General features: G+C 42.7%; 1 protein-coding gene across 1 annotated transcript in view; it reads right to left on the reverse strand.

The window, feature by feature from the left end:
* VEGFD (vascular endothelial growth factor D) overlaps nt 1–12,932 on the reverse strand; it is a 102,958-nt gene that overhangs the window by 14,144 nt on the left and 75,882 nt on the right. The window contains exons 3-4 of the mRNA XM_044286755.1: nt 8,717–8,907; nt 2,409–2,554 (exon numbers count right to left, since the gene is read on the reverse strand). Coding sequence (XP_044142690.1) covers nt 2,409–2,554; nt 8,717–8,907 — 337 coding nt within the window. The remainder of the gene's footprint in view (nt 1–2,408; nt 2,555–8,716; nt 8,908–12,932) is intronic.

Below are 12,932 nucleotides of genomic sequence, written 5' to 3' on the forward strand. Positions count from 1 at the left end.
ATCTGTGGATGACACTGCCATATATGTGTCATCCACAGATCCCCCCATAACAGTGTCCCCCCAATACACAGGGCCTGCTCACAGCAGTCTTCATATCTAAACTGTAATCATCCTTAACCTCTTAGTATCGTTAGTTAAAGTAGCGCTATCCCGTGTACTAGTACTTACTATCAAACTCCCATAGCATGCAGGGCGGCCGGCAGCGTAATATCACTCACTCACATCACGCGCCTGCTCCGCCTGCTTCATTAATAAAGTGGTAGAAGCAGGCGCGTGACGTGAGTGAGTGGCGTTACGCTGCCGACCGCCCTGCATGCTATGGGAGTTTGATAGTAAGTACCAGTACACGGGATAGCGTTACTTTAACTCACGTTATCAAGAGGTTAAGGATGATTATAGTTTAGATATGAAGACGGCTGTGAGCGGCGGGGCCCGGTGTAAGAGTACAGTGACTGCACTGGGCCCCACCACGATTCCAACAGCAGTTGCCGGCCTCCAACCCCTCCTCGCTCCCAGATACATCGCCACGCTGTGCAGCATCGCAGCCGGCGATGTATCAGTGTTGTTAGCATAGTAAAAATGGCAGCATTCACCCCATAAGACGCACTGCCATTTTCCCCCCACTTTGGGGGGGGGGGGGAGTGCATCTCATGGGGCGAAAAACACGGTAACTTATTTTATTTTGTGGTGGAGGGATGGGGGAAAAAAAGCAATTTCAGCATTGTTTTGTTTTTTGTTTTTTTTGCTGTTCAATGTGCAATGTGTCACCAAAAAATTTATCTTCCAGTTGAAAATGGACAGTAGCACATCTCCTTTATTTCTCATCTGTTTTTATTTTCTGATTGTAGATTTTTGTATTTTCTTTACTGAACATAATTATGGGGGCAGCCATCTTGCCTAAGCTGTTCTTAACAGCATTTACAAAGCATAAAAAAATTGCTTTACCGCTATAGACACAATGGTCAGGTGGGGACCTCACTGACTTCTATGGGAGAGTTTTCTAGACATGTTCTGTGACCTGTGCAGAGGTCAGAAGAGAATAGATAAACTGTGACAATCATCTATTGTGAACGGAGGATCCTGTCTTAGGCCGAATGCACACGGACGTGGAACACGGACGTGAGCGGTCCGTGGTATCCCGCCCTGGCATCCTGCTGACAGCAGGAGCGCACGGCGTCATTGGTTGCTATGCCGCCGTGTGCTTCATGCCGCCGCTGCAGTACAGGTATGATCTATACCAGTATATTACTGTAGTGCAGCGGCGGCATGAAGCACACGGCGGCATAGCAACCAATGACGCCGTGCGCTCCTGCTGTCAGCAGGATGCCAGGCCGGGATACCACGGACCGCAAACATCCGTGTTACACAGCCATGTGCATTCGGCCTAATCTATACACAGACGTGATATTATTACAGGCAGTATTAAAATAATATATAACTGCAGTAAAGTGATCTGTACAAACCAAGAAGTGGTGCCAATTATTAGACATACTGGCCAGTGTGAAAAATTCTGGATTTTTGGTTTTAGTTTAAATATAAAAAGTGACTTGGAAAATTAAAAATCATGAAAAATTATTTAAAAATAGGTTAAACATAAAGTCATTTAAACAGCAGGTCATTTGTGATAACACATTCCCTTTAAATAACCTGTTAACTAAAAAAAGTTTTTTGTTTTTTAAAACCTTTGCCAATTAAAATGAATTTTTTAATCAAAGGATGGTTTTATTTCTTCTTTGTTTTTAAATAAACTTGATTAAAATGCACTTCACGTGATCACCTTTAAAATGCGTTAGCATTCTCAGTACTAAGGAACTAACCAATATATGACATGTATAATCGTGTAGCGGTAGGCAAGATGTTAGAAGAGGAGGAACCCCTATTCAGGACCCCCATCTATAAGCTAGTGCACTAGTGGCTATAAAGAGCTTCTCTTACTTTTGAGGACCAAGTGCATCTGTTCATTACTGAGACAGCCCATTGATTTCAATGGGCATTATGTAATGCTTAATTTCTCCTTTGGAGGCGCTGCAGGGGAACTGACCGCTTGCTGGGTTTCTCTGCAGATTACAGCTGATCACTCTGTTTATCATTATAGCACATGTGATGCGGTTTATAGATAGTTTTGGTGGGTGAATGAGCAGTTGGTGTCTGATCAGTAGAGGACAATGTGTAATCAGAAGTAATCATATAACAAATAAAAGGACAATGCCTTAAACTCCATTTCTTTTAGAAGAATGTTATCGAAGTGGAAAATATAAGGCATAGTTTTCTCTAAAATGAAATGTTCTGTACAAAGGATAATGATTGCCAGACACCCTTTAAAATGGGTTTGATAAAGTATTTCCTGAGTATTGTACGCACTATTAATAGAAAAAGGCAGATAAGCGAAAGAATCTAAGAATAATTACCCATATTCTGGATAGCGCACGGATCTACGAATGATGGTCGGTGGATGACGGGAGCCGCTGGGTGAACATTTGCAGCTTGTGTGATTGGCAACCTTGATAGTTACAGGTTCTGGTGCTTGAGTCAAAGGCACAGATATTTGAAAAACCTAATGGAAAAATATAATAGTCATGTATCAAGGGCGCGGTAGGAGAAGACAAAACATACTAGTTACTTTCCAAATTCAAGTCCAAAAAGGTCAGTCAGTTAATGTAAATTGCATTTCCTATGAAAATTTTCCAGAGCAACTTTTCTTAGAAAATGGCACTTTTTTATTCCTCTGTTATTCCTGCTGGAAATGTATGAATGAATTACCAACTGGATATTACCATTCCCCTTTAATAGGATGCGTCCCTACACTGACAGTGCCAACAGTGATTGGACAATATCAGAATGTGTGTGGAAACACCTTAGAAATGTGGGGAAAAGTGAAACCCAGTTGCAAATATTTTTATGCTTTGTAAGAAAAGATGCTCTACTATTGTTATTTAATGGGGAATGCATTTACTAAAAAAAGATATCAGAAAGCCTTAAAGGGATTTTCTGAGTTATGTAAAAACTTGAGTAACTCCTGTAAATTGTCTAAATTTACAAATGTTTAGCTACTCACCTGTTTTCTCCCCTTCTTCTTCCAATGTTGAGCTCTGGTCCTCCTGCTGCTGACATCATTTTCCTGGCTGCAGCAGTGACGTTCCATGCACACAGATCCACCCTGCAGCCAATCACTGGCCTCATCAGTGCACAGGACCTCTCTGCTGAAGCCAGTGATTGGCTGCAGTAGTGACCTGTGTGCACAGAACCTCACCGCTGCAGCCAGGAGGATGACATCAGCAGCGGGAGGACCGGAGCTCAGTGCAGGAAGGAGCAGGGGAGAAAACAGCTGAGTACCTGTTAGTAAAATTTGCATAAGTCATAGGGATATATCAAAAGTTTTGATCGTTGAAGCATGCTGCCATCTTGCTTGAGGATCTCGGCTGAAATCCTGTGCGCGGTGATGACGTAATTTTGGGCCGCGTGAGATTTCGCACCAGACCTTCAAGCAAGATGGCGGCAGCCAGTCCGTAGTGAGCAAATGGATCAGGTAAGTATATATATATTTTTTTATTTTATACACTTTTATGTATATCGGATGCTTTGATTATGTGTGAACGCGGTATCTGAAGGGTTCAATGACGGGGACGGTGCAATCGCCGCTCCCTGTCATTGCACCCACTACTTACAAAGAGATTCGCTTTGTGATGAGATAATTCGTCGGCCAAATCGAATTTTACAAAACTTTGCTCGTGTCTACAAAGAAGGTTTACCAATGACTTAGACTAGTCATTGCTACTCTCACTCCTGTACCTAGGTGGTTGGTCTAAAAACTACTTCAGTTTCCGGACCCCAGGGGCTCTGCATCAAGCAAAGTGGATGACAAAGGCAATATATGCACTTAAAATTGTCCTCTTCACTAAACAGTTGAATATTCCTCAACGAGAATTGAAAGGAATGAAACGGGTTGCACGTTTTGTCAGCCTCATATATGTTCGCTTTTTGCACGAGGCAATTGTAAGTCGATGGGCTCCAAAGAATGATTTGGATATGCTACAGCTTCTGAGCACTTACCCAGATGCAGACGTAAAAAAAAGTGCTCTCACAGTTACTAAGAGACACCTTTAGTATCTGTCAGAAACAAATGTAGGATTGGCTTTTTTGGACCAACCTATTACTCAGGCCGTTAAGGAAAATATGAAAAAAAAATAGAAACCAAACCTGCAAAGTAAAAGGAAATTAAACTATTAGAGGGTAAAAACCTAGTTTTTGAAGAAAAAGACCTGAGCCATTTTGTTACTAATAAAACAAAGACGTTCTTTGAATTGTTTGGGATCCACGACGTGACAGAATACTGCAGTGATTCTCTAAGAAGCCATATAATCGCTCTTAAGGTGGTCAATGATACCGCAGAAAGAGGAATTGCTCTGATAAAAAAGTTTAACGAATCGGTCAGGGACAAAACAACAAAAACTGTTCTTGTTGAGGGTAGTCGGTCGTCACCAAGCTAACAAAAGAAGGGATTGCATTGTTCAAAGTTGATTAATATAACACATGTTTTGCCTATCATACTACCTATTAATCTTAGTGCCTGCCTAGTTTTAATATTATTTTAGGTTTGTGATTTCTAGTTTTCCCAATAAAACTCACTAGGTACAGGAGTCAGAGTAGTAATAATTTGACATATATACCTTTTATATCACTGAGACTCGGGGCGTAAGCAAAGTCTGCAAAAATTACAAAATGAAACACCCTACGCTGCAAGCAGAATTTTTGTGGGCGGCATGTGAAACTAAACATACCGGATGCGGCATCAAAAACCATGTAAGTCAATGGTGCCAGATCCACACATCCGGCCCCCATTGACTTACAATGGTATTTGATGCCGGATCCGGCATGTTGATTTTCAATATAATCCAGTACATGTAGATATAATACAACCGGATCCGTTCTGAACAGATGCAGCTGCTTGTATTATTCAAACGGATGCGTTTTCCAGCGATTTTGAGATCCTTTGTCGGATGTCAAAACCGGAAAGGAAAACACAGATGTGAAAGTAGCCTTAGCGGTCTCATTTCCTGCTTATGGAATAACACAACAGGCGGCTCCGAATCCTTCATGCCTGAAAAGTCCTGAGGAATGAAGGCTGAATTTCCAAGAATGAAATATTTTTTGGGTCAGTGTTGTATGGACATTTATAGGGTCTGTTCTGTTGAGCTCTCAGTCTCTGAGAAGAGACATCTGTACCCTGGAATGTGGTTCACTGAAAACCTCCATAGATAAAAGACATTTCCCCAGTGACGTATTTTTGATTTGGAAGGAGCATTAGGGGCTATCAGTAAAATCAGTGACCTCTGATGGGAAATGAGGCAGCGATGTGTTATGTTTTATGTATTGCCAAATTTCCAAGATAAAAATAGTGCAGCGACCATTTATTAAGACAGCGATCATGAATAAACTATATCGTCTTATATTGTGTCTCTGAAATCTCAGTTCAGGGGAGAGAATATAGAATGGCTGCAGCTGTGGAATATGTTGGTGCTATATAAATACAGATTGTTATTATTGCTATTAATATTATTAATTAATGTTTAAAGAGAACCTGTCACCTCTCCTGACATTTCTGTTTTAGTGACAGTAATACTACCAATCAGTGCTGCCAGAGTTGGACTTCTGGAAGGAATGATAGAGGAATGACACAACATACAGTTATATGAAAATATGCTCTACAATTGCTATGACACGGGGAATGCAAGTTGTAAAACAGACATCGGGAGAGGTGACAGGTTCTCTGTAAATTGACCACCAAATTTAAGCACCGGGGAGTCCTCCTGCCATCCCATATATTATATGTATTAAAGGGGTTGTCACATCCCACACATTGATGGCATATAGCTAGGATGTCTGATGGGTGCAGGTCCAGCTTCTATCTCCACAACCGGGCCCCTGAAGTGAACGGATAGCAGCTGCGCAACCTCCGTTCAGCACTGTGGGAGTTCTGAAAATAGCCAAGCATTGGCAGTCCTATATCGGTATATCGAGTGATGGCCGCATTTGCGCCGTGCAGTCTCCATTCACCGCAATGGGACTTTCGAAAATAGCCAAGCACACTCTCCTGACTATTTTTGAAACTTGCATAGTTATTAATGGAGAGCACGCTGTGCAGGCTTGGTGTGCTCTACTTCACCTTAAGGGGCCCAGGTCTTGAAAAAGGAGCTGGTCCCCGAGGTGGGACCTGCACCTATCTGACATTGATGGCATATCCTAGCTATATGCCATCAATGTGTGGGATATGCCAACCCCTTTCAAAACTTGCAAAATAAATACTCACTTCCTCTCCGCTCCTTCATTTCTTTTATTCTTTCTCCTGACTTTGGAAAGAAGTCGGCGGAGAGAGGTTGGTGGGTCACTCATACTATACTGACGTCCAATAGAATCGGATCGGCCCTCTTTAAAGGGGTTGTCTACTTTTTTGCATTGATGACTTACCCTTAAATATCAGATTGGTGGGGCCCCACTCCCGGCACCACCGATTAGCCGTTTGAAGAGAATGCAATGCTCGTACGAGCACTGCCTTCTCTTCACTGTTTACCTGCTCGCCGTTGTAACTGCAGCGGAGAGCAGTGTAATTATTACTAAGCCATCCCATTCACTTCTATGGGACGGCTCTGTAGTATTCACTTGAACAGGAAGAAGCTGTGCCATTGAAGTGAATGGGGACGGCGGAGTTGTAATTGTACTGCTTGCCACCGTGGGCACAGAGCAGGTAAACAGTGAAGAGCTTGTATGAGAACTGCGTTCTCTTCAAACAGCTGATTGGTGAGGTTGCTGGTAGTCAGCCCATCACCAATCTGATATTGACCTATTCTGAGATTAGGCCATCAATAGAAAAAAGTGGACAACCCCTTTAAGAAAAGCTTAGGATGTACAGCTCTGACGTACTATTACTTCAGATGGCACAAACACATTTTGTGTTATGTGGCTAAAAGAAGACATCAACCAATATAGTGTACTCATACTTACCGTATGAATCCACCGTTTTCATGAGGGGAAAGCTCCGCTGCTGCTACTGTCTCCTCCTGCCCCTGTCAGCAGTGATAGATGCGCCAAGTGTGTACATACAGATATACAGCAGCCTGTCAATCATTGTGTAAGGGAGCTCTCCCCTTATAAATGCAGTGGACTCATAGTTATGTGTCTGCTCTATTGTTTGATATCTCCTAGTAGTCAGTGCTTGACCTGTTTTGCTGATCCGCAATTTGCAAACCGCAAAACGTATACTGTTGTGTGCATGGAGTCTAAAAGTGTGAAGGGGGTATTCTGATGATCCACAACTTCAATTATAGAGGACCTGGATAAATTACCAGCCCCAAACATTTAGGTTGATGCTTCATGTCAACTATGACAAAATTTGTGTTGGTCATTTGTAGGAAGAACGAACGCAAACTTTACAGGTTCGGCGTTTGGGCAGTGGAGTAATCCCGTTATGAATTCTGTTATAACAGAATATAACGGAAATCTATGACTGAATGCAAAGCGGAAGCCTTTAAGAGACATTCCGTTGTGATCCGTCATAATAGAAGTCTATGGGAATCCTAACGGATCTGTCTGGTTTCCTTTATGCAGGACGAAAAACAAAGTCCTGCATAACGGAAATCAGACGGGATTCCTCCACTGCCCGAACACCGAACCTCAAACCTGTAAAGTTCGAGTTCTCTCATCCCTAGTCATTGGTGACTTTCTTCTCTGACGGAAACATTCCAGTGAGTCTGTCACCAGGACATTTACTGATAAACCAGTTAGCTCAGCTGAATGTAATGTTACCTTTCACTTAGTGATCCATTGCTTTATTCTGGTGAAAAACTACTTTTAACCCATATACAAATTAGCATTTAAGTGCACTGAGTGCCGCTCCAAACCACTCGGTGCGCCCTTGCTCCTCCTACTTCCTCTGCTAGCCTCTCGCTCTCTTTGTTTGATAGGGGCAGACAAGATTACTGTGCAGGAGTCTGTCCCTGTCAATAAAGAAGGGGAGGGGCTAGCAAAGGAAGTAGGAGGAACAAAGGTGCACAGAGTGGCTTGGGGCTGCCCTCAGTGCACTTAACTGCTCACTTGCATATGGATTAAAATTATATTTCCTCCTGACTAAAGCAACAGGTCACTTAGGCCTCTTGCACACAACCGTATGCCCTCCGAGACATACGGTCTGTGAGCGGGCCATATGTCCCAGAGCGGCATACATTGTGCGCACAGGAGCGCACAGTATCATAGTAACCTATAATGCTGTGCGCTCCCGTGCGCACAATGTATGCCGCTCCGGGGCATATGGCCTGCTCACGGACCGTATGTTTTGGAGGGCATACGGTCGTGTGCAAGAGGCCTAAGTGAAATGTATCATTCCATTCAGCTGAGCTAGTCCTACAAGGCATTGTGACCAGTTTAACAATGGATTTCCTGGTGACAGACTCCCTTTAAAGTCAAGGCGCACCTCTTCAGTGTGAAAACTAAAGGTCTTAGGTCCCCACGATATATGTCAGTTAAGAACCACTGTTATAGCCTATAAATCAGTCTCTGGTCTGCCCAGCAACCCTCAACAACGTTTAGTCGTTGGTGCAATACTTCACCCTCCTAGAGCACAAATAGCTGAGCATACAATAAAACACTGCAGACAGTGCGCACACATTAATCAGGAATAACGTCACGTTTGGCCTGGTGCCAGGTTTAAGGACCTTTTATTTACCGTTTTCAGGACATAAGAAGTGGTGGTATTCAAGCAAGTGACACCCTCTTCATTACAGCAACCTCCGCATCTGTACACCGAGACACAGGGCGGCTTGAAGAATGTGCTGGTAGCTGTGCCGAGGTCCTTTCCCACATCCACACAGGTTTCTCTGGGCATGCACTGCGTCTTCTGCCACTCCTCATCAATAGCTGCATTTAGATGAATAATGTTATCCATGATAGCTTAAATAGAGGTAATGCATAAAAAAATGTATAGAGAACATGTAGATTCAGATTTACTAATCCTGTAGATAGCGTAAACTTAGACCGGCGGTCTAGACCTGCACCAAATTTATCACAGGGGCTCAGGCTGGATGATAAATGCGGTGCAGGAATAAACACTTCACTGAATCTATACCAACTGTTGGCTGGCTTACATTGAGACAGATTTTTACGCCAGAATTGCACAAAAATGATGGCACAAAATGGCGCATATGGACAGTAAATCTGGGCCATAGTTTTGTAGAAGTTCAAAAAAGTTTAATGCTTTATTTAGTCTATAAAATGGTAATACAGGGTTAACATTAAAGAAAATCTCACCAGAAATTTTATATATATATATATATATATATATAATATATTTTTATTTTTTTTTTATTATAAGTTGACATTTCCTGTTGTCTGAAACTCACTTTTCAGGTTTCAGAGTCATCTTATCATTAGAAGCAGGATGGTTTAATGGTAGGTGACCTGTCTATCGTGTTGTTGGGCAGGATAGTAAATCTACAAACTATCCACACAGGCTGATGGACCCTGGTGCAAGAGTTCAGCTTGGGCCCCCTTCCCTCAGTGCTTTGTGGCAAGTGGCAGGGGTGCACCTAGTTTTTCTGCTGCCAGAGGCAGAATTTGAAACACTACCCCCATACCAAATTCTCAACCTAACCCTTTCTCTCTAGCCCTACGGTTAAAGACATACTTGGAAAACGTTCCATACAGTGCTACCAATACACAGGGTAATACAGCGCACATACCTCTTACATCCAGTGACGTCTACTCTGATGTAGATTTTCTCTTTCCTCATCTTCTCGATTCAGACCAGACCTTCATGATGATTTCTTTCAGCCACCTCTTGTCTCTGCAGTTTGACACACAGACATCTTAAGTTTCCTACTTTTCCATCATCCTCCCACCTTCTGAAAACCCCATCCTGCCCCCCAGTACTGTGCCCGCTGTGCTCCCCAATACTGTACTGCAGAAACAGACTCCCTGAAAATACTAGTATTGACACACAGTGCCCGAAAAAATAACGGCCCAGCAAATAATGCCTAATGCTAATAGTATAAACATGACACTCCCCCCAAAAAATAATTGTGCTAAGCTGATACTGTGCCAGTGTGCCCCCCACAGTAATAGTGCTCCCCAAAATCCCACCAATAGAAATAATCTCCCAGAGGACATAGTATTAACAGTGCCCCTGATTGTAATAATGCCCCCATTGTGGCCATACTATTAATCATGTTCCCCATAGCCCCTCAGTACTAATACTTCTCCTTACAATGTGTGTCAGTAGAAAAATACCCCCTTATAATGTGTACCAGTACAAAAATACCCCCTATAATGTGTGTCAGTACAAAAACACCCCTTATAATGTGTGCCAGTACAAAAAATATCCCTTATATTGGGCGCCAGTACAAAAAATATCCCCTTACATACCCCTTACCTTTCAGATCAGACCCCATATCACACCTCAGATCGGACCCCCATATCAGACCTCAAATTAGACCTCCATATCAGATCTTCAGTTCATACCCCCATATCAGATTAGACTCCCATATCAGACCTCAAATCTGAACCCCATATCAGACTTTAAATCAGACCCCTATATCAGATCCTCAGATCAGACCCCCATATCACATTTCAGGTCAGACCCCATATCAGATCCTCAGACCCCCATATCAAACTTCAGATGAGACCCCCATTGAACACCCCCATATCAAACCTCCTTTAGACCTCCATGTCAGACCCCCATATGAGATGATACCCCCATTAAACCAACATTTTAGACCCCCTCATCAGACCTCAGATCAGACCCCCCATATCAGACCTCAGATTAAGAACCTCTTTAGACCTCCATGTCAGACACCCACATCCAACCTCATCAGACCGTAAAATTAATTAATTAACTTACCTCTCCTGCTCCACCGGTACTCTAGAGGTCCAATGGTCTTTTCTGTAGTCAGCGCTCCCTGGTCTTCTCCAGGCCCTGACTGTGTACAATGTTAAGTCATAGTGCGCGCACTATATCCTGATGCTTATTGCAGTCAGTGCAGCATGGCCCGGAGAAGCCCAGGGAGGAGGGGCGAGTACAGCGCTTCACTCACATCTCCCTGCGCCTCATGCATACTAGTGAGCGCTTCCATAATGCACTGTGTCTTATAAGGCAAAAAATATGGTAAATGGCGGTGCACCACTGGCAAGGGGGCCCTGTGGGCTCCCCTGGCTTAGGGGCCCAGTCACAGTTGTGATTGCTGCAACCCCAATATGCCACTGTATCCACACATAAAAGGCTCTGTATACATATAAAGAAAAGTGAAACTCCACTCATATACGAGTAGATTCATTACATTTCAAGCATTTAAGCATTTATTTTAATGTTGATTATGGCTTACAGCAAATGAAAACCCAAAAGTCAGTATCTTAGAAAATTTGAAGATTATGAAAAAGTTCAATATTGGAGACTCATGGTGTCAAACTCTAATCAGCTATTCAACAGAAAACACCTGCAAAGGTTTCCGAAAACTTTAAATGGTCGCTTAGTCTGGTTCAGAAGTCTACACAATCATGGGGAAGACTTGTCCAGGCCCATGGTCCTGACCGGGACCATAAGAGTGTACATAGATAAATGCAAGACAACCCCTTTAAACTTGTTTCTATCAGAAAAAGGGAACCTGCTTGGGCTCCTAAGAACTCCTGGTGTATGGTCTACTTTGGCTCATATATTCTAAATATGAAACACTTTACAAGTTCAGCGGCATCTAAATTTAGGTCACATATGATGTAAAGACTTGGCAGCTTTAGCCATTTTATATACTTTTTATCCCTTTGGAATCACTACACAGAAATCTAAGGTCATATTTTCAGACCATATTTTCTCAATAAATATTTATTGATAATGATTAATTTTAATACTTTAGGAAACAAGCCAACGCATGAGATTAAAGCAGTAATATTAGCTTATGGTCAGTTTTTCATGTAATGTGCTGCCTGAGCCAATATATGTGCATAATGCAAAATGGAATAGTACAGGTCATTCTCAAAAAATTAGCATATTGTGATAAAGTTCATTATTTTCTGTAATGTACTGATAAACATTAGACTTTCATATATCTTAGATTCATTACACACCAACTGAAGTAGTTCAAGCCTTTTATTGTTTTAATATTGATGATTTTGGCATACAGCTCATGAAAACCCAAATTTCCTATCTCAAAAAATTAGCATATTTCATCCGACCAATAAAATAAAAGTGTTTTTAATACAAAAAAAAGTCAACCTTCAAATAATTATGTTCAGTTATTCACTCAATACTTGGTCGGGAATCCTTTTGCAGAAATGACTGCTTCAATGCGGCGTGGCATGGAGGCAATCAGCCTGTGGCACTGCTGAGGTGTTATGGAGGCCCAGGATGCTTCGATAGCGGCCTTAAGCTCATCCAGAGTGTTGGGTCTTGCGTCTCTCAACTTTCTCTTCCCAATATCCCACAGATTCTCTATGGGGTTCAGGTCAGGAGAGTTGGCAGGCCAATTGAGCACAGTAATACCATGGTCAGTAAACCATTTACCAGTGGTTTTGGCACTGTGAGCAGGTGCCAGGTCGTGCTGAAAAATGAAATCTTCATCTCCATGAAGGTTTTCAGCAGATGGAAGCATAAAGTGCTCCAAAATCTCCTGATAGCTAGCTGCATTGACCCTGCCCTTGATAAAACACAGTGGACCAACACCAGCAGCTGACATGGCACCCCAGACCATCACTGACTGTGGGTACTTGACACTGGACTTCAGGCATTTTGGCATTTCCCTCTCCCCAGTCTTCCTCTAGACTCTGGCACCTTGATTTCCGAATGACATGCAACAGTCCAGTGCTGCTTCTCTGTAGCCCAGGTCAGGCGCTTCTGCCACTGTTTCTGGTTCAAAAGTGGCTTGACCTGGGGAATGCGGCACCTGTAGCCCATTTCC

Source organism: Bufo gargarizans, chromosome 3 (assembly GCF_014858855.1).
Source record: "Bufo gargarizans isolate SCDJY-AF-19 chromosome 3, ASM1485885v1, whole genome shotgun sequence".
Classification (NCBI taxonomy): Eukaryota; Metazoa; Chordata; class Amphibia; order Anura; family Bufonidae; genus Bufo; species Bufo gargarizans.